The 19,179-nt window shown below is 38.3% G+C and overlaps 3 protein-coding genes across 3 annotated transcripts; all 3 read left to right on the top strand.

The window, feature by feature from the left end:
• On the top strand, positions 3,997–6,118 carry LOC104787263 (phosphoglycerate mutase-like protein 2). Its single transcript, XM_010512803.2, has 10 exons — positions 3,997–4,166; positions 4,289–4,350; positions 4,426–4,533; positions 4,726–4,805; positions 4,973–5,135; positions 5,224–5,298; positions 5,377–5,465; positions 5,565–5,684; positions 5,759–5,803; positions 5,885–6,118. The coding sequence occupies exons 1-10, from the start codon at positions 4,040–4,042 to the stop codon at positions 5,973–5,975; spliced, it is 960 nt and encodes a 319-aa protein (XP_010511105.1). The 5' UTR covers positions 3,997–4,039; the 3' UTR covers positions 5,976–6,118.
• LOC104787262 (phosphoglycerate mutase-like protein 2) lies at positions 7,973–10,031 on the top strand. Its single transcript, XM_010512802.2, has 10 exons — positions 7,973–8,084; positions 8,258–8,319; positions 8,388–8,495; positions 8,594–8,673; positions 8,852–9,011; positions 9,074–9,148; positions 9,240–9,328; positions 9,436–9,555; positions 9,656–9,700; positions 9,787–10,031. Exons 2-10 carry the CDS (start codon positions 8,260–8,262, stop codon positions 9,875–9,877), a joined length of 828 nt encoding a protein of 275 aa, XP_010511104.1. The 5' UTR covers positions 7,973–8,084; positions 8,258–8,259; the 3' UTR covers positions 9,878–10,031.
• On the top strand, positions 16,747–18,891 carry LOC104789418. Its single transcript, XM_010515117.1, has 2 exons — positions 16,747–16,854; positions 16,927–18,891. The coding sequence occupies exons 1-2, from the start codon at positions 16,747–16,749 to the stop codon at positions 18,889–18,891; spliced, it is 2,073 nt and encodes a 690-aa protein (XP_010513419.1).

The following is a 19,179-nucleotide window of genomic DNA, read 5'->3' as shown; positions in this document are numbered from 1 at the left end:
ATACCGGCTCACTGCCGAGCCACGGCTCACAGCTACGGTATCCAGGGAGTCTCAAAATCCCGCTCTAAGGTCGTCACCCTAAAGCGCGCTCACGGATCGTCATCCGAAGCAAACATACCACTCCCACTCTCTGGCCACAAAGTCCATTGAGCTATCGGTATCACATGAGTTGGGCTCACACTATCCTGAGCAAATAAGTCCGATGTCAACGAGTATCTCCCGACTAGATCTACCTCAACACTTTCCATTTCTGGAAACTTCTATTTTTAGAAACTTTCCATTTATAGCAATCTTCTATTTATGGAAACTTTCCATTTATAGACTCCCGTGCTATTTCCTTTCCAGTGATTTTTCACAAATCCCAAAACCAAAGAACTCCAACTTTTATTAGAACCTCAAATGCAATAATCGTTTACAACTCCAAATCAAAATACATAATGAAAGAAAGAATACATAAGCTAAAACTAAGCGCCGGAATGGTCACCCGGTCCTCCCTTCGGCTGCGCTGCAACCTCAATCATCTGCCTCCTCTTAGGACAGAAAGGCCTGATATGCCCTTCCTCCCCGCAATGATAACACACTCGACGGTACTCCTGCGAATCACCTCCCCTGGCCCCGCTTGCCGACACGTGATCCATGCTCCCGCTCCCATAACCTCTCTGGCCACCTTGGTTCGCCACTGTCGTCTCTTCCCGCTTCCTTTTACGCCTTTGCTCCAACTGCCTATCCTTGTTTGGAATGCTCTGCTCCAATGTCTCCTCTGAACGAACCGCTGGACTGACCACCACTAACTGTGACCTCAAGTCATCCTCTATCCCAGCTGCAACCTCAACCAGCTCCGCCCTCGTGGCATAGCTCCTCACTCTGCACCGTGTCCTCAAATCATCTCGCAAAGCCAGCAAGAACCTCCGCACCTGAGCCGACTCTGGCTCCCAAGCCCGGCCTGCATACCCCACAAGCCGACTGAACTCTGCATCCAGTTCCCGCACTGTACGGTCCCCCTGAGTCAAACCCAAGAACCGTGCCTCCATACGATCAAGAGCCTCCTGAGGAAAATACTTGGAGTTAAACTCCCCCACAAAATCTCCCCAAGACATACCCCGCTGCACCCTCCGTGCTGTCACCGACCTCCACCACACACGAGCATCTCCTGACAAGTAAAACACTGCCAGATCCACCCTGTACCGGTCGGGACACCTAAGCGAAAGGAAAATATCCTCCATCCGCTCTCTCCACTCATCCGCTACACTCGGATCGGTACTTCCTGAGAAATACCCTGCTCCCACATGCCGCAGCTGCTCCATCATCCGCACATACTGAGCATCCACTACCTCGGCCCCCGGCTGCACACCTGCCTGCAAACCCGCTGCAGGCTGCACCACTGGAACCTGTCCACCACCCACTGGCGGCACTACTGGATCCTGCCCACCAACCACTGGCGGCACAACTGCTGGAAGTCGCTGCAAAGCCTGAGCTACCTGAGCTAGCAAGTCCATCAAGACATCCTCCCTGCCTGGAGCACCTCCCGCTGCAACCCCCACACCCGGGGCAACACCGTGACCGACACCGGGCCCATCCGCCCTGCCGTCACCCAAACCAGCCTGGTCTCCAGACACACTAGGATGAACCTGTGACTCCGCCACCTCCTCACTGGCCATGCTCTGGGTCACACTCACACTGGCCTCAGGAACCTGACCTCGTCCCCGACCCCGACCACGACCACGCCCACGACCACGACCGCGACCAACAGCATCCTCACCCCTAACCATCTGTATCATCCAAGAACAGAAGGCTAAGCAAACAATAATTCTAATACACAAGAAACACAACTTACCGTGGAATCACAACACAGGCTCGAAGAGGATGTTCTAGGACTTCATGCCACACTCAATTGACCGACTCACACAATCAATCATAGCATGGAATCCTAAACATCAACAGCAAAAGCACAATGAACCCTAGTCCTAGAACCGTAAGGGCTCTGATACCAAAATGAAACAACCCTTCCCGTTTTTTTTTTATATACCTTAAATTACTAGTGGTCCCATACCCACTAACAACCTAACAACAAAACAATAACCGCGGATAACCAAATAAAACAATTCCATTAATCCAAGAAAATTCCAACATAAATAATCCAATAACATCATAATCCAAACAAAAGAACAACCAAAAGCTAACATCATACAATGTTCCAGTGACTTAATCTAGCAACCTAACACCAGCTAGACCACAATCAATCAAGCCCCTAGAACATCCTCCTCCTCATCGCCTTTGATTCCACGATCACACTTTGCCTTTACCTGCACACCACAAACAACAATTGAGATGCGTAAGTATTATCATAAATACTTAGTGAGGCCGTCCTCCCATCTACTGGGTTATACACACAAGCATATGAGACCCCCAAGTTTAAGCAAAACAAACAACACACAACAATACATCAAACCAGGAAAACAAGTCTCGACTGAGACCAGTGTCGACCGATGCCTCACGGTGTCGATCGATGCTACAAACAATGGTGTCGACCGATGCTAAACAGTGTCGACCGATGCCACTCCAAATGGTGTCGACCGATGCTTCCTAGTGTCGATCGATGCCTCCTCTGCAGACACGATCTGCGCGACACCGAACATCGAACTCTCCTTCTCAATCATCTCGAATCCGTCACCAACTCACCCAATTACCTCAGAAAACACTGGGAATCACAAAAGCAACGAACCCAAGCAACAAAACAACACAAACAACAAAGAAAACACACAAACAAGAGAGATCTCATGCTTAGATCAACCATGGTCAAGCACTCACCTCAAGAACAGGAAGATTGGATTGAGAAACGTGGAAAACAACACCTCCAGAAGCTCCCCCTTCGTTTCCAGCAACAGCTAACCCTCCTACAGCCTCAGATCTCTCCAAAAACCCCAAGAACAAACCCAGAAAGTCACAGAAACGTTTTCTCTCTTTTCTCTCTTTCTCTTTCTCTCAAAAGCGGCGACTACCAACAAAATAACACGACCTAGGGTCGTTTTCCCCTTTTACACACGATTTAGGGATTTTAATTGAACCAAACCGAACCAATCGACAATTAAATCAAACCCGACCAAACCGGAAAAAGATGGTGTCGATCGATGCCACCAAGGGTGTCGATCGACACCCACACCAAATTTACAAAAATTGGTTCGCGGATGTTACAAAAATGATTAAATTAGTCCTTTTTTTAGTGAGAACATTTGCAATTTCATATCCAAACATAATCTATATATATATATATATATTCAACAAGATATTTGTAAAAAAAAATTTTTTTCAAAATACTTATTTTAAAAAGAATCATATATCGAGTAACTTGTGTATCACACGGGTCATAATTATATATAAATTAACATCAATATATATTCTACATCATTATATAAGTAATTTGGCTTGCAAATTTCTAGATTAGGTTAACATAATTTATTACACATAATTAGATATTAGGTGGGGATCTCCACTTAATGGAATGGTGCATTAGTCTTTGGCTTGTTGTAATATTACTAAAAGTATTTATATTCTAGAATTAAATTACGTAAATAACTAAGGATTTTTTATTTGTTGGAAACTAACGTTTTAGAAAGAGTCAATTAACAATTTCACTTTTTTTTTATCTAGCATGTAGCATTTAGGGAGAGAAACATCCAAAGCATGAAAGATACTTCCATGTAATTTTTAAAAAATAATCGTGTAATATATAAAATTAATTTATCATAATAAAATAAATTAGCTATAATTTATTAAAATAATATTTTTTAGAAAATAAAAAGTGTGTTTATGAGAAAAAATAGCAAAGGTTTTGGAAATAATATTTTAGATATAGTTATTTCATTTCTCTTTTTTTTGTCATCACATTAATTCAAGTCAAAGAGAACCACAACAAAGGTTTTTGGGACTTTTGGAATATTCCGAAGTTGTACTCGTGTAATGGACAAAAGATATAAAAGGAAAGTTAGTAAAGTAAAGAGTAATTAAAGAAAAGCAAGGAAAAGCTGGCCACGGGATCTCTATGATTCACCAATCATCAATGACCTCAAATCTTTCATTTTACATTTCCTCTGTTTCTCTTTCTCCTCTTCCTTCGATTCGTCGCCTCTCTTCTCTTCGTTGTTGCAGCTCTCCTCTTCCTTCTCACGGTAAGCCTCTCCTTGTTTCTTGAATTGGTTTTATCTTGACTTCATCATTATATAGTCAACGCTAAATTGGTTTTATGTTTCGCTGATCTGTTTTTTCTTGTCTGATGAATAAAAAATTATAGATATGGAGGCTAAACCAAGCCAAGGTCTTTACCCACTGCACCGTTGCAAGACTATACATCTGGTTTGTTTGTTCCCACAATTCTGATTAGGCTATGTTGTTGTTTCTCAAGTTTTAATTGAGCTTCTTGTGTTTTAGGTGAGGCATGCTCAAGGGATTCACAATGTAGAAGGAGAAAAGAATCATGATGCTTACTTATCTGAGGATCTCTTTGATGCTCATCTTACACCTCTTGGATGGCAACAGGTTTGTTAATTTACACATCATCGTGTAGAGTTTTTTTATCAAAACTATTTTCCAATAACTTATAGGATTATTCTTGTAGCTCTAATGATGTACACTATGAGATATGAATGATCGGTTGTTGTATGTTACAGATAGAGGATTTTGTGGTCTATTGGAAAAGGGAAGTAATGTGAATTATGTTATTGTACGTAGGTTGATAATTTGCAGAAACATGTTAAGGCAAGTGGGATTTCTAAAAGAATTGAGTTGGTTGTTGTGTCACCTCTCTTCAGGTAAATATACTAAACCCGTAAAGGTAAAGCTTACTGATATGATCTTAATGATCTTTTCATATGGTTGGATTCTTACTTGAACATACTTCACGATTTATGCATGTTCTGCTGTATAGCTTCTTTAAGGATAGCTGTATATTTAACTCAATACCTGTTTTTGTTTAAAGGACATTGCAAACTGCGGTTGGAACTTTCGGTGAGGAAGGTGACAAAAATGGCGTTGATGCAGCTCTGCTTATGGTGGCAGGTGCAGGAAACAGCAATCGTCCCGCTATAGCAAGCTTAAATTGTCCACCATTCATTGCGGTTGAATCCTGCCGTGAACATTTGGTATGTTTACTTTTCCATCTTCTGCATATAACTGACATTTTCTTGATATTAAACCATTTTCAATTTAATGTTCTTGTTTTGGTTTTAGGGTGTTCATCCTTGTGACAGAAGAAGCAATATCACCAAGTACCGTGAATTATTCCCTTCAATTGAATTTTCACTGGCAAGTACCTAATCTTTACCTCGGACCGGCCTTGGTGTTTTTTCTTTTGTTTCACAATTTCACATATTCCATATACAGATAGAAACTGATGAAGATGTCTTGTGGAAGCCTAATGTTAGAGAGGAGAACAAAGATATTGCGGCCAGAGGCGTGAAGTTCATGAACTGGTGAATATATACAGTTCTTGTTAACATCACTCTGTGTCTGATGCTTTTAATTGATAGTCTTTGGTATGATCTTTCGATTGATATATCAACTGAATTCAGGTTGAGTACAAGGAAAGAAAAAGAGATTGCGGTTGTTACTCATAGTGGGTTCTTGTATCAAACATTAAACTCATTTGGAAACGATTGTGATCCAGCCGTGAAAAACGAGATTTCTACACAGTAAGAGTTCTTCCTGATCTCTCTTTGATCATTTGCCATTTTACCTTAAAATTTGTCACTTTTGATTGTTGCAGATTTGCAAACTGTGAGCTCCGTTCGATTGTTCTCGTAGATAAATGGTAAGTTTGTGTTTATATAGCAAGTGCCCACATTTGATACATTCACAAAGTCTTATGCCTTCTTCCTTGTTTTGTTTGCAGTATGAATAGTTCGAATCCTCCAGTGACCAACTATCCCGGAAAAATGCCTGCCGGAGAAGATCTTCCTAGTGATATTGCTGCTCACAAGTAATTCATTGAGCATTTGTCCCCATTTCAATTTGATTTTTTTGTTTACCAAATGTATTGCTACAGTAAATGTAGACTTCAGATGTTGTACACTATGTGAAAAAATGATAATTTATCAAAAGTGAAATTTGAGATCATAGAAACGGGCTTAGCATTCAACATAAAACCTTGGCATCACCAAGAAAAAAAAAATTAAGAGATCACTTAAATAATAAGTATATCAATATGAAATTTATTTGTTTTTTTGAATAATTATATTAGTATTTTTTATATTGAATTTTAATTATAAATCAAGTTTAATAAATTTTTTGGTGTTTTTAAACATTTATATAATTATATATTACATTTATTATATTTTAACCTTTATTACACTCGCTGGTCAACCAGTCGTAAAACTCCCGCATACGCACTCAATTTAAAACGCTAAACCAGTCATTCAGAACGCTAAATAACGCTTGAAACTGTAACCACCCACTTCCGCAATCTCCCGCAAACGCTGCGTTTGAACCAGTTAGGCCCTAAGTCGGCACCCAAAAACTTAACATTCGTTAAACGAAACCATCCACAAAACTACCAAAACCAAGAGAAACAATATTTTTAAGCCGACCTAACGAGTATCATTCTCAATTCCTCTGCCACGAGCCACCATTTCTGCGACCATCTCAGGACTCAGGCTTTAGAGCATAAGCATAGGTAGAAACTGTATGAGTTTCTCAATACATTATTTTAATATTATTTAATACAAATTAATTTTTGTTTTAAATTAAAAACAAAATAATAAATAAAACAAAACCAATAAAATACAACTGACATTTGTGAGATGAGTTTCTAGAGATGTTTTTATGGGCTTTCATTTGAAACCCAATTATTTCTTCTCCCTCCTTTTTATTATTTTTTCTTTTTAATATTATTGAGAAACTATGTGACAAATTATGTAATAAACTTCCTCATTGACATCTGAAGATGCATCCCGAGGTTGTCGACAATTCTTTGCAAGACAATAGGCCAGTAGGATGATATCCTCAGCTTCATTTTGAATGCCTGCTAGAGCAAATGAACATGATATTTTCTTAGATGTAAAATCTTCACATTCCCAAATCCATCTAACTGGAAGTACTCAGGATTTTCTGTGTCGGGTAGAACAACATGAATGAAGCTTTCTTCTGACTCATGTACTCAGGGTTACAAGTATAGTCAGTCAATTTCTCCATTTCAAGGATTTTAATCACTTGATTCACAGATTGGTCCTTCATCTTAGATATTAGTTCCACCTACTTGATTGATATTACCTTCAATTTCTAGGAACGTAGCAGAGTACTTAGTAATGACAGATAAGCACACTTCTCGAATGTAGTCCCATATGTCCCTGATGAAATCGACCGGGTCAGCATGTATTCCATCCACATATCGTGAAATAAGAACCCTCAGGAATGCTGATCTTGGAATAACAAGAAAGGGGTGAACTGCCTCAAGTTAACATCATCTTCTGATCGCATTAGTATTATTAGAGAAAAACGAACCACATAATACAAGTTTTCAATGTGAGACACAAGTCATCTCTAATAAACAAGTCACTCAACCACTCGAATCCAACGAGACTGACTTTTAAAGTAAAAACCAAAACTTAAAAAGATAAGTAACCAAGTTAACCACCACCAAACAAAAACCTTCTTCATGTGTTAAGTCAATTGCTAAAATTTAAGATGTCGTTATATAAATTGATAGCTCACACAGGGAGCTCATTCATCATCAATCAAAATATTTAAGATTTATAATTGGAATGTTTGCAAAGATTTATATTTAATGTTTTGTCTCTTCATAGCATAATTAGTTTAAAACCAAATTAAAAAAATTAATGAGGCCTATTGTGATGTGAATGTTTTAAGCTAGCAAGTGGCATCAACTTTTATTTAGTGGTTCCAAAAGTTGGTATTCTTATTCTTGCAATAACAAGAATAAATAAAAGGAAAAGCAGAAATTATTCTTGGCCACTGATTCATTTTTAATTGTATAACTTCATCAATCAACAAACTCAATTCTTCCATATCCTCTCGGACCTCTCCTCTCCCATCTATACTCCATTGTTATAGCAATATTCCTTCACAGAATCACAGTTACTTTCTCTTACTCTTACTATACTTGAAGTTTGTTTTAAATTTTAAATTTTATTTTTAAATTAAACGATTCAGAGTTAATGCTAAATGGTTTTTTTTTTTCCTTCATCCATATGTTATATAACTAATATGTAATTTATTGATTTTTTTTTTTTTTTTGATACAAATTTAGATATGGAGGCTAAACCAAGCCAAGGCCTTTACCCACTACACCGTTGCAAAACCATACATCTGGTACATGTTGTTACCGTTATTCTGATGTGACTCTGTTTCTCAGATTCAGATTGAGCTCTTTTGTTTAGGTGAGGCATGCTCAAGGGGTTCACAATGTAGAAGGAGAGAAGAACTTTGATGCTTACTTATCTGAGGATTTCTTTGATGCACATCTTACACCTTTCGGATGGCAACAAGTAAATTAGCATTAAATTGTAGTTTAATTATGGTAGCGAAAGTATGAAATAAGAATCAGTAACGTTAATTTATAGTTTTATGCTTTTTACTATTACAGGTTGATAATCTACACAAGCATGTTAAGACGAGTGAGATATCCAATAGAATTGAGTTGGTCGTTGTGTCTCCTCTCCTAAGGTAATTTACTCCTCTCTATCACAAGCTAAATCTGTGAGGCTTATTGATATTTTCATGGATGAGACAAGTCATTAATAAACAACATGCTAACTGCTAAGCGATTTATGCATGTGTTACGTTGCCGTTTAGCTCATTTGAGAGTAGGTTTTGTATTACTCAATACTTGTTTTTTTTTTAGGACTTTGCAAACTGCCGTTGGTGCTTTTGGCGGGGAATACAAAGATGGTGTTGATGCACCTCCGCTTATGATCGCAGGTGCGGGAAACAGCGATCGTCATGCTATTGGGAGCTTAAATTGTCCACCGTTCATTGCAGTTGAATCTTGCAGAGAGTATTTGGTATGGTTACTTACATTTTGCATTTTCAGTTTCTTGAGATTAAAACTTTGTTATGGTTGCAGGGTGTTCATCCTTGTGACAGAAGAAGCAATATCACCAAGTACCGGGAGTTATTTCCTGCCGTTGATTTTTCATTGGCGAGTACCTAGTTTGTCAAAACTCGAATCTTCTTTCTTTTGGATCGGACGTGGTCATTTTTCTTATGTTTCCACATTTTTGCATATACAGATAGAAACAGAAGAAGATGTTTTGTGGAAGCCTAAAATCAGAGAGGAGAACCAAGAACTTGCGGCCAGAGGCATGAGGTTCATGAACTGGTGAATATCTTCAATTCTTGTTAACATATGTTTTGTGCTGAATGTTTTATTTTGACATAAAGAGTTTTTAAATTCAAGATAATTTTGGCATGATTTTCTGAATTCAGGTTGAGTACAAGAAAAGAAAAGGAGATCGCGGTTGTTACTCATAGCGGGTTCTTGCAACAAACATTAAATTTATTTGGAAATGATTGTGATCCAACCGTGAAAAACGAGATTTCAGCTCAGTAATACTACTCTTTTTGTTTTACTTTGTTTCTACAACTGCGTATGAACATTTGGTATAATTTGTGTTTTCAATAACTCAATTTCTTCTAATTGTTGTAGTTATGCCAATTGTGAGATCCGTTCAGTTGTTCTGGTGGATAAATGGTAAGTTTGTTCAATCATCAAGCATTCATATATTTGATACATTTCACACATGCATGTGAGTCTTATTATTTGTTGTTGAAATGAAGCATGGACGGTTCGGATTCGCCAGTGACCAATTATCCCGGAAAAATACCTTCCGGAGAAGATCTTCCTAATGATATTGCTGATGAAAAGTAGTTGGAGAGGCAAAAGTGATGAGAGTTATGTTAAACCTTATCTGAATCTCCGAATTATTTATGCTATTAAAAATATATAAACTTACAAAGTTGGTTGCTTTTGATACTTAGTCGGAAATTTCTTTTCGGATTTAAAGATTGGGTTTATACGACCATGGATTTTTTGTATAATATGAACTAAACAAAATACATCAATTTATCATACATCGACCGTACGTACGCTAGCTTACATAAAACTGAAAAGCTACAACAACCACAAAGGAAGTCAAACAAAATTTATTACCGTTAAGTGGTTAATGAAGTCGAATTAATATAAAAGCACACAAACACACATGAATCGATTAAAAATTTGTATATGGTACTTGCAATAAATATAGTAGAACTTTAAAGTGTGATATTTTGATATATTGTTTCAGGTAATTTGGTCAGACTTATAACTTGATGACTTAATTTTCGGATATAAACTTGGAGTCAACCTAGGTTTTTTCGCATGCGAGTAGAGGCTTGGCCATGAACAAGTTGCTCGGAAATATCCACAGTGCATGCAAAGAGATTTAAAAGAATTGATTTGATCATTATATAAGGCCCGCTCAAGTTATTTCAGACCTTATGCCAAAATTATTATTATTTTTTAATTTAGAGATCTTATTTGTAGGTTTCAGAAATTTGGGGTTTTTTTATTCAAAATATCAAACAATAAGAACCCGATAACCTTATTACTTTTTTTTCTTTCAAAAGTAATGTGACCCATGCAAAAGCATCTCTCGCACCTTCCCGTAGTCGGGTCTGATCTATGTCATAGATCAACAAAGTGAATTTATATTTTTGGTAACCCATCCCAGAAGAACTCTAATGTCAAGTGTACTTAAGCAATTTTATGATGGGTGACCTTCAGAGAAGTGATTGTCAAAACCGTGTAAGTAGGAGTAAGCATTCGGTTATCCGTTCGGGTTGGGTATTTTGGATTTTTAGGTTTAAAAACCATTCATGTATTTTTAAATTTTGTGTCGGATTTAGATAAACATCCATCGGGTTTGGGTAGTTTTGGGTTATACCCAAAACCTCGAAATATATTTTGTAAGAATAAATCACGAATAAGAATGAAAAGAATGAATGAGTATTCGAGAAAAGAGATAGGAGATTAGAGAGAGTATAGAGAGACGGCGAGATGTAGAATGGGAGAAGGAGAGTTTCTCATTCCTTAACAAATATTGACCTAGTTACATTCTATTTATATGGATACAAGAAGATCAAAATAATGAAACTTCTTATACTATACAAAACGACATATATATGACATATAGACTAAGGATTGGTGTGTTCATCTTAATACTCCTCCTCAATCTTAACCGTGTGAGTAACAGTTGAGCTTGGAACTATGAACACCCACCTCATTAAAAATCTTAGTGAATAAAACCCATTTGGGACAAAAACACACTAAAGAAAAAAGAGTATGGGGTCAGTAGTTTAGGGTCTTTGCTTGTGGCCTAGTTAGGTCCATGAGCCCGAGTTTGAAGTGTATATACTCACAAACTTTCGAACTTGCTGCTTTAGTGAAGATGTCTACCAATTGTTCAGAACTCTCGGTGTGGCATGGTAAGATCACTCCAAGTTGAACTTGCTCCCTGACTTTATGACAGTCCACCTCTATGTGTTTGGTCCTTTCATGAAAAACTGAGTTGGATGCAATGTGAATGGCAGCTTCATTATCACAGTGCATTGTGATCGGTTTTGAAGTGTTGACGCTTAGGTCCTTCAAGAGAGCTTTGAGCCACATTAGTTCGGTTGTGAGCTTCCTCATTGCCCTGTATTCTGATTCAGCACTTGAGAGAGATACCACATTTTGCTTGCTACTCTTCCAAGTGACAAGGTTTCCTCCCACAAATGTACAATAACGTGTTGTTGAGCGTCTATCTTCATGATCTCCAGCATAATCTGCATCACAGTATCCTACAAGCTCCATATTTTTATTACATCCCATCCAAATGCCTTGTCTAGGAGCTCCTTTGGGATACTTGAGTATGCTGCTCACCATCTCCCAATGATGTACTGTTGGCTTTTTCATATGTTGGCTTACCTAGTTCACAACAAAGCATATATCAAGTCGAGTTATGGTGAGATAAATGAGCTTACCTACCAACCGTCGATACTGTTTTACATCTTCGAAAGAGCTTCATCAGACTCCCCCTTATGGTTTGACTTGTATTTTTCTTCGAGCGGTATTTCAACCGATCTTGATCCAAGCTTGCCTACATCTTTTAAAAGATCAAGTGTGTACTTTATTTGTGATAAGAATAGTCCTTCTTCAGAACGACACACTTCTATCCCAAGAAAGGACTTTAGTTCTCCAAGATCTTTAATATCAAATACAGATTTAAGTAGCTGTTTGGTATCTTGAATGCTTACCTTGTCATTCCCAGAGATGATAATATCATCAACATATATGAGAATGACTATAACACCTTTTTGGCTTGGATACGTGAACAATGTATGATCCGCTTCTGATCTTCTAAAGCCTTTATCAATAAGTGTTGAGCTGAGTTTGTGATACCAGGCCCTTGGAGATTGTGTTAAACCGTAGATGGCTTTCTTGAGCTTGAACACATTTCCAGGTCCAATAGTGTCTTCAAGCCCCGGTGGTGGTCTCATGTACACCTCATCCTCTAGTTCTCCTTGTAGGAACGCATTCTTCACATCCATCTGCCACAATTCCCAAGAGAGGTTAACAGCTAGTGAAAGAACTACTACCGTGTGAAGTTTGGCTACTGGTGCGAATGTCTCAAGATAGTCTTCTCCATAGGTTTGAGTGAATCCTCTAGCTACAAGCCTGGCTTTATGTCGTTCTATCCCCCCATCACTCTTGTACTTGATAGTAAATATCCACCGAGATGTCACGGCTTTCTTTTCTTTTGGTAAATCAGCTTCATCCCATGTATGATTCTTTATCATTGTGTTAGTTTCATCTCCCACGGCATCCCTCCAAACTTTGTGTTCTTTAGCTTCCTCATAACTTTGTGGAATCCAATGCTGGTCGATTTAACGTCAAGAGAAGACCAAACACTTTATCTTGCTCACGATGTTCGTTTAGGACCACTGGATCCACCGAGTTAGGTCTTAACATCTCTAACTCTGCCCAAACAGATCTGAATTTCCCAAAATGTTTGGTGAACTCCATCTCTTCTTGATTAAGATTGTTGATGGCTCTCTTTACCTCAAATACACGGCTGAGGTTTGAGACATTTCCAAACACATTTTTCAAGGTATCCCAAAGATCCTTAGCCGTCTCGCAGTAAGAATACGACTCAAGGATCAGAGCATCCAAGGAGTTTTGGATAAAAGCCAAGACACTTTGATTCTCTTGGAACCATTTGTCACTATCACAAGCCACAATCTCCTTTCCTTCTTGTGTAGTCGTTATCTCCTTTGTCGCTTCATTCTTCTCAATATGCTTCCAAAGTCCACGACCACACAGCGCTGTCTTTGTAGTCCTTACCCATAGCAAGTAGTTTCCACCCTTGAGTGTAACCAGAATGATTAACGTTTTGCTGAGATCCATGAGAGATTTTCGAACTGAATTTGGTGCGGAATAAAAACAAACTAAGGTTTTGTAGAATATGAGCGTTACTGCTCTGATACCATGTAAGAATAAATCACGAATAAGAATGAAGAGAATGAGTGAGTATTCGAGAAAAGAGATAGGAGATTAGAGAGAGTATAGAGAGACGGCGAGATGTAGAATGGGAGAAGGAAAGTTTCTCATTCCTTAACAAATATTGACCTAGTTACATTTTATTTATATGGATACAAGAAGATCAAAATAAGAAAACTTCTTATACTATACAAAACGACATATATATGACATATAGACTAAGGATTAGCGTGTTCATCTTAATATATTTCAGGTTCATAACGAAATTGGTATTTTTGTATCCAAACTTATATAGGTCCTTAAAAGAATTGATTTTGTCACGTATGTCAACAAAGTGCAATTATCTTTTTGGTCAACTATCTCTAAAGAACTTCACATTTAAGCTTAAACTAGAGCAATTTCAAAATGAATAACATTCTGGGAAGTACATGTCGGAGCCGTACAAGTGATGATAAAATTTTTAAGAAATATCAAATTTGTAGGATCGGTAAACAAATCTCCAAAACCCCAAACATAGCATACTGACCCTCCGATAAAGTGAGTCCATGAGAAATGACATAAAACCCATTGGAAAAAGTGGCAATCATGGCGTTACACATTCTCAGCCGAGATCATTAGCTTGACTTGACTTTTGCCAATAAGGAGAGTCCATTTGAACCATTGGAGAAGCATGACTAACAACATGATGGTCATAAATGTCTCAATCCTATTGCCTGGGCTGGACAGCTATGCCTACCGGTGCTGAATGCCTGATTGTAGCGAACCTCATATCCGGCTCCATCAGAGTCACACCCAACCCAATGAGTTCTCGACATGGCCATCGGGGTGTCTTTCAAGCTTGAACGGATTCCGACCAAGCCCCAAATGGCTCACAAGAGTTTGACTACCTAGCTATCGTTGCAATCAGACAAAAAAGCCCACGTCAAATAGTGTTAGAATACACCCTGTTGGATGAATAAAATGATCCACGTCAAGAGTTTGATATAGTTAACAACGCCATTTCTATTAGTTGTTTTTTCCTTTCTTTTCAAATAAAATATTAATTAAACACGTGATTATATACCACAAAATAATTTTATAATTTAATATATAATAATCAGAAATCTGTATGACTTTCTAATTCAGTACTTCATATTATAGTTTTAAAAATTAAATTTATAGAATTTTTAAATTTAATCTCTGATATATGTAATTCGGGTTTTTTTTTTTAACATGTGTAACTTAGTTGTTTAGTATTGCAATCATATATTTATAATTAGAAGTTTCAAAAAATATTAACACTTTCATTTACTTGATCGTATGGAATAATGCAAATTACAACACGCTCGCTCAGCGAGTTGTTAAAATATTTTTGTGAAGATAATTTCTTTTTTTCATGTTTAAATATTTTTTATTAAATTGAATATTTTCATCAAGTTCAACTAAAGAACTGAATTAAACCAGATATTTTCATCCTATATTTTGGTTAATATCCATGCCAAATAAATTAAAAGATTGTGTACTTGTCAAAATCTAGTTCACCAATAATATCAGTTAAATTAGAATATGTAAATTACCTTTTTTATTAGTTTTCTTTTTGATTAAAGAAAATAAAATGTATTACATATTTAATTAATTATTTTATTCCATAAAAAGTATTTTTCACTTGTTAAAATCTGATCAGTAAACTTGACATGCATTGCAATCATGACTAATTATGAAACTAAGCTTTAGTATTAATATTTTAAAATATGATTGATACAGTTGGCGCATATTATAATCAAATCTATATTAACATTTTTTAAGTACATTTTGGTTTATGTCCTTTAAGTTTTAATTATTTAATTTTTTTTTACAACATTAACACCTGAAGAAATTCCATAAATAACATTGCAGAGAAACTCAAATATTAAACTTTCTTAAATTGACCAACATTTGTTACATTTATTGCCATAGAATCTTAACAACATCTATACATTCCGATTTTTCCAAAAAACAACTCTACCCATTAAAGTTTTAATCCATTAAATCTCCAAAACTAGTTTTATGGATGCTAGAATCTTTCAAATTTAAATAATATATAACAGATTTTCTTTAACAAAAGTTTACAATCTCCATAAGTATATTAACATTAATAAAGTTCCTAAACCGAAAATCCAGTTTTAGAATGATTAGAAAACCAATATTCACAAATATTTAACTTTAGTAAGAAGACATACATTTAATTCAGTATATATTTTATTTAGAAACTGAATATTGTTTGGTAATAATATAAACAACTAAAAACTGAATACAATTAAATTTCACTTTTATAATAATAGATTTTAAACTACTTGCTCATCAAGCATGTTTACAAAACAGCCACAACTAAAACCTATAACCGGAGTTCCAAACAAATTGAGAGAAATAGCTGGAACATTTGCTTTCTTTTACAAGACGGCGTGGAGGGTGCAAATATTTCATCGGCCCTCTTCAATTATTTTTGTTTTTTAATCATTTCGCTATTTTGTTATATGTTTGATAGAAATTTAAGTAAAACATACTAACGAGCCTAACGATATACTAATAGGCATCAAAATTGTATATTGGTTTTGTTTACATGTCCTTAACCATTTTCAAAACAAACGAACCAGACTTATGTTTTTTTAATTTTTTTAATATAAAACAGCTACCACACTTGCGTTTTTTGTTTCTTTATATATACGCTAAATTTAAACCTTTTAAGTTTAAATAACTGTACAAACAAAAAAGTGTAAGAAAATGAACACAACAGTTAAGTGATTTTAACTAAAAAAAATATGTTTCCCTTTTATTTTATATGTGTTAGTGTTTCCCTTTGATTATAATAAGTTTAAATTTTGATTTTTATCTTCAGTCAATTTTATTACACTCCACCTCTATTTGTATAACTGGACAGACTTAATACACAATATACTTATTTTCATCTTAAAATAATTTACATATTAACCAATTTTATATTCAATATACATATTAACCCGTATATACACCCATAAAAGTAACAAAGTTCTGTTGACAAAAAAAAATTAAAGTATATAATTTTTTTTAAAATGTCATAAAAATCTATAACATACAACATCAATTAAAATAAAATTTAGTTATAAATAAAATATAGATCCACGGTGTACTGCGGGTTAAAATCTAATGAATTATTAATTTTGAAAACCAAGTTTCAGAGCAAAATATTTTTAAAATACTAATAACTATCCTATTGTTATAAAGTGATGCCGTTTGGATTGAAAAACGCCGGAGCAACCTACCAACGCCTAGTAAACATGATGTTCACGGATCTGCTCGGCAAAACCATGGTGGTCTATATAGACGATATGCTGGTCAAATCTCTGATCGCAGAACAGCACGTCTAACATCTGGCAGAATGTTTCGACATCTTGGATCAATTCCAGATGAAACTAAACCCGACGAAGTGTACATTCGGAGTAACGTCTGGGGAATTCTTGGGGTACATCGTCACTGAACGGGGAATAGAGGCAAATCCCAAGCAGATCGAAGCCATACTAGGACTCCCGTCACCGACCAACAAGCGAAAAGTACAACGCCTGACTGGCCGGATCGCTGCTCTAAACCGTTTTATCGCCCGCTCAACGGACAAGTGCCTCCCCTTTTACCAACTTCTTCGCGGAAATAAGGATTTCCACTGGGACGAGGAATGCGAGATCGCCTTTCGTCAGTTGAAGGAATATCTGACCTGTCACCCAGTTTTGGTCAAACCGGAGGACGGCGAAACACTATATCTCTATGTCTCGGTTTCCAGTTCAGCAGTCAGCGGGGTGTTAGTCCGAGACGATCGCGGAGACCAGAAGCCCATTTTCTACACAAGCAAATCACTAAACGACGCAGAATCACGATACCCCACGCTGGAAAAACTGGCTCTCGCAGTGATCGTAGCAGCACGAAAACTGCGACCCTATTTTCAGTCGCATTCTATCGTCGTGTTTACTGACCAACCACTCCGAACTATCCTTCATAGCCTTCTCCAATCCGGACGCATGGTGAAATGGGCAGTCAAACTCAGTGAGTACGACATCGAATACCGTTCTCGCCCAAGTCTGAAGTCGCAAGTCCTGGCTGACTTCATCACCGAACTATCGCCCGAGCTTGACGACCCCACCTCCGCAGTGGAGCAATGGACAATGTTTGTCGACGGTTCGTCAACAAATCAAGGATCCGGGGTCGGACTCATACTCCGATCCCTCATCGGAGAAATCCTCGAACAGGCGTTGAAGCTCAATTTCAAAGCGTCGAACAACGAAACCGAGTACGAGGCTGTTCTCGCAGAACTCCGGCTAGCCCTGGGGCTTGGAGTCAAACACCTGCAGGTCTTCTGTGACTCTCAACTCGTAGTCAGTCAGTTCAGCGGCAAATTCGATGCCAAAAACAAGCGAATGGGGGCATATCGACAGGTTGTCCGCACGTTATCTGGCGAATTTACGTCTTTCTCCCTGACAAAGGTCCCACGGAACGAGAACGCATCAGCTGACGCCCTCGCAGCTCTGGCGAATCGCTCCGACCCCAAGTTACGACGTACCATTCCAATTGAATGCATCGAGGCTCCTAGCATCGATCCGGACAGCCAAATCGCCCTCATCAACGACGACCCAATCCTCATGGAAGTCGACGAGCCAATAGAAGACATGGCGGACATCACCGAGCCTCCCGAGGATTGGCAACTCGAGATCAAACTTTACATCTCCGATGGCACCGTCCCGGCAGACCAATGGGCGGCTCGACGACTGAAGGCTCGAAGTGCCAGGTACATCCTGTTGGACGGAGAACTATTTCGCCGGAGTGCGTCGGGAGTGTTTCTTACCTTTGTTACTCAGGACGAGGCCGAACGCATCATGATGGAAGTGCACGAAGGCGAGGGTGGCAATCATTATGGCGGACGCGCACTTGCTCTCAAAATCAAAAAGGACGGACATTATTGGCCTACCATGATGGCTGATTGCCAAACTTTCGCGGCGATATGCGAAGCTTGTCATCGCCATGGGCCAATGCGGCACGTCCTGCCCGAACTACTAAACACCGTCACTGCTCCGTATCCCTTTATGCGCTGGGCCATGGACGCCATAGGACCTTTGCCGGCATCCAAATCCAAGAAGTATGTCCTGGTGCTGACCGATTACTTCACCAAGTGGGTGGAGGCAGAATATTTCACAAGGATCCAATCCTTAGACGTGACCAATTTCATATGGAAGAACATCATATGTCGCCACGGACTCCCATACGAGATTGTCACCGACAACGGTACCCAATTCACTTCGATGATCACCAGACGCTTCCTGATGAAATGGCAAATCCGTCTCAGCACTTCGACCCCTCGATACCCGCAAGGCAATGGTCAAGCCTAAGCCACGAATAAGTCGATCGTCGACGGGCTCAAGAAGCGACTCGGTCGAAGGAAAGGAGCGTGGGCAGATCACCTGGATGGCGTGCTGTGGTCATACCGCACAACCCCGCGGCGGAGCACGGGGCAGTCCCCCTTCTCCCTCGCATATGGTCTCGAAGTAGTTGCCCCGGCAGAAGCAGGAGTCCCGACACTTCGTCGCACTATGATGGTCGATAATCCCAAACTTAACGATGAGATGCTGATCGACCACAACGATCTTGCCGAAGAATTGCGCGACAAAGCCCTAGTT

The sequence above is a fragment of the Camelina sativa genome, chromosome 5 (assembly GCF_000633955.1).
Source record: "Camelina sativa cultivar DH55 chromosome 5, Cs, whole genome shotgun sequence".
NCBI lineage: Eukaryota > Viridiplantae > Streptophyta > Magnoliopsida > Brassicales > Brassicaceae > Camelina > Camelina sativa.
Note: the sequence above shows the minus strand (reverse complement) of the source record. Positions and strands in the feature narration are given on the sequence as shown.

Coding starts and splice junctions, on each gene's coding strand:
- LOC104787263 (XM_010512803.2), top strand. CDS start 4,040: ATGATTCACCAATCATCAATGACCTCAAATCTTTCATTTTACATTTCC. Junction 5,299..5,376: donor CTTCAATTGAATTTTCACTG/GCAAGTACCTAA, acceptor TTCCATATACAG/ATAGAAACTGATGAAGATGT. Junction 5,685..5,758: donor AAAAACGAGATTTCTACACA/GTAAGAGTTCTT, acceptor TGATTGTTGCAG/ATTTGCAAACTGTGAGCTCC.
- LOC104787262 (XM_010512802.2), top strand. CDS start 8,260: ATGGAGGCTAAACCAAGCCAAGGCCTTTACCCACTACACCGTTGCAAA. Junction 8,496..8,593: donor CACCTTTCGGATGGCAACAA/GTAAATTAGCAT, acceptor TTACTATTACAG/GTTGATAATCTACACAAGCA. Junction 9,329..9,435: donor GGCATGAGGTTCATGAACTG/GTGAATATCTTC, acceptor TTCTGAATTCAG/GTTGAGTACAAGAAAAGAAA.
- LOC104789418 (XM_010515117.1), top strand. CDS start 16,747: ATGCCGTTTGGATTGAAAAACGCCGGAGCAACCTACCAACGCCTAGTA. Junction 16,855..16,926: donor TCTATATAGACGATATGCTG/GTCAAATCTCTG, acceptor GATCAATTCCAG/ATGAAACTAAACCCGACGAA.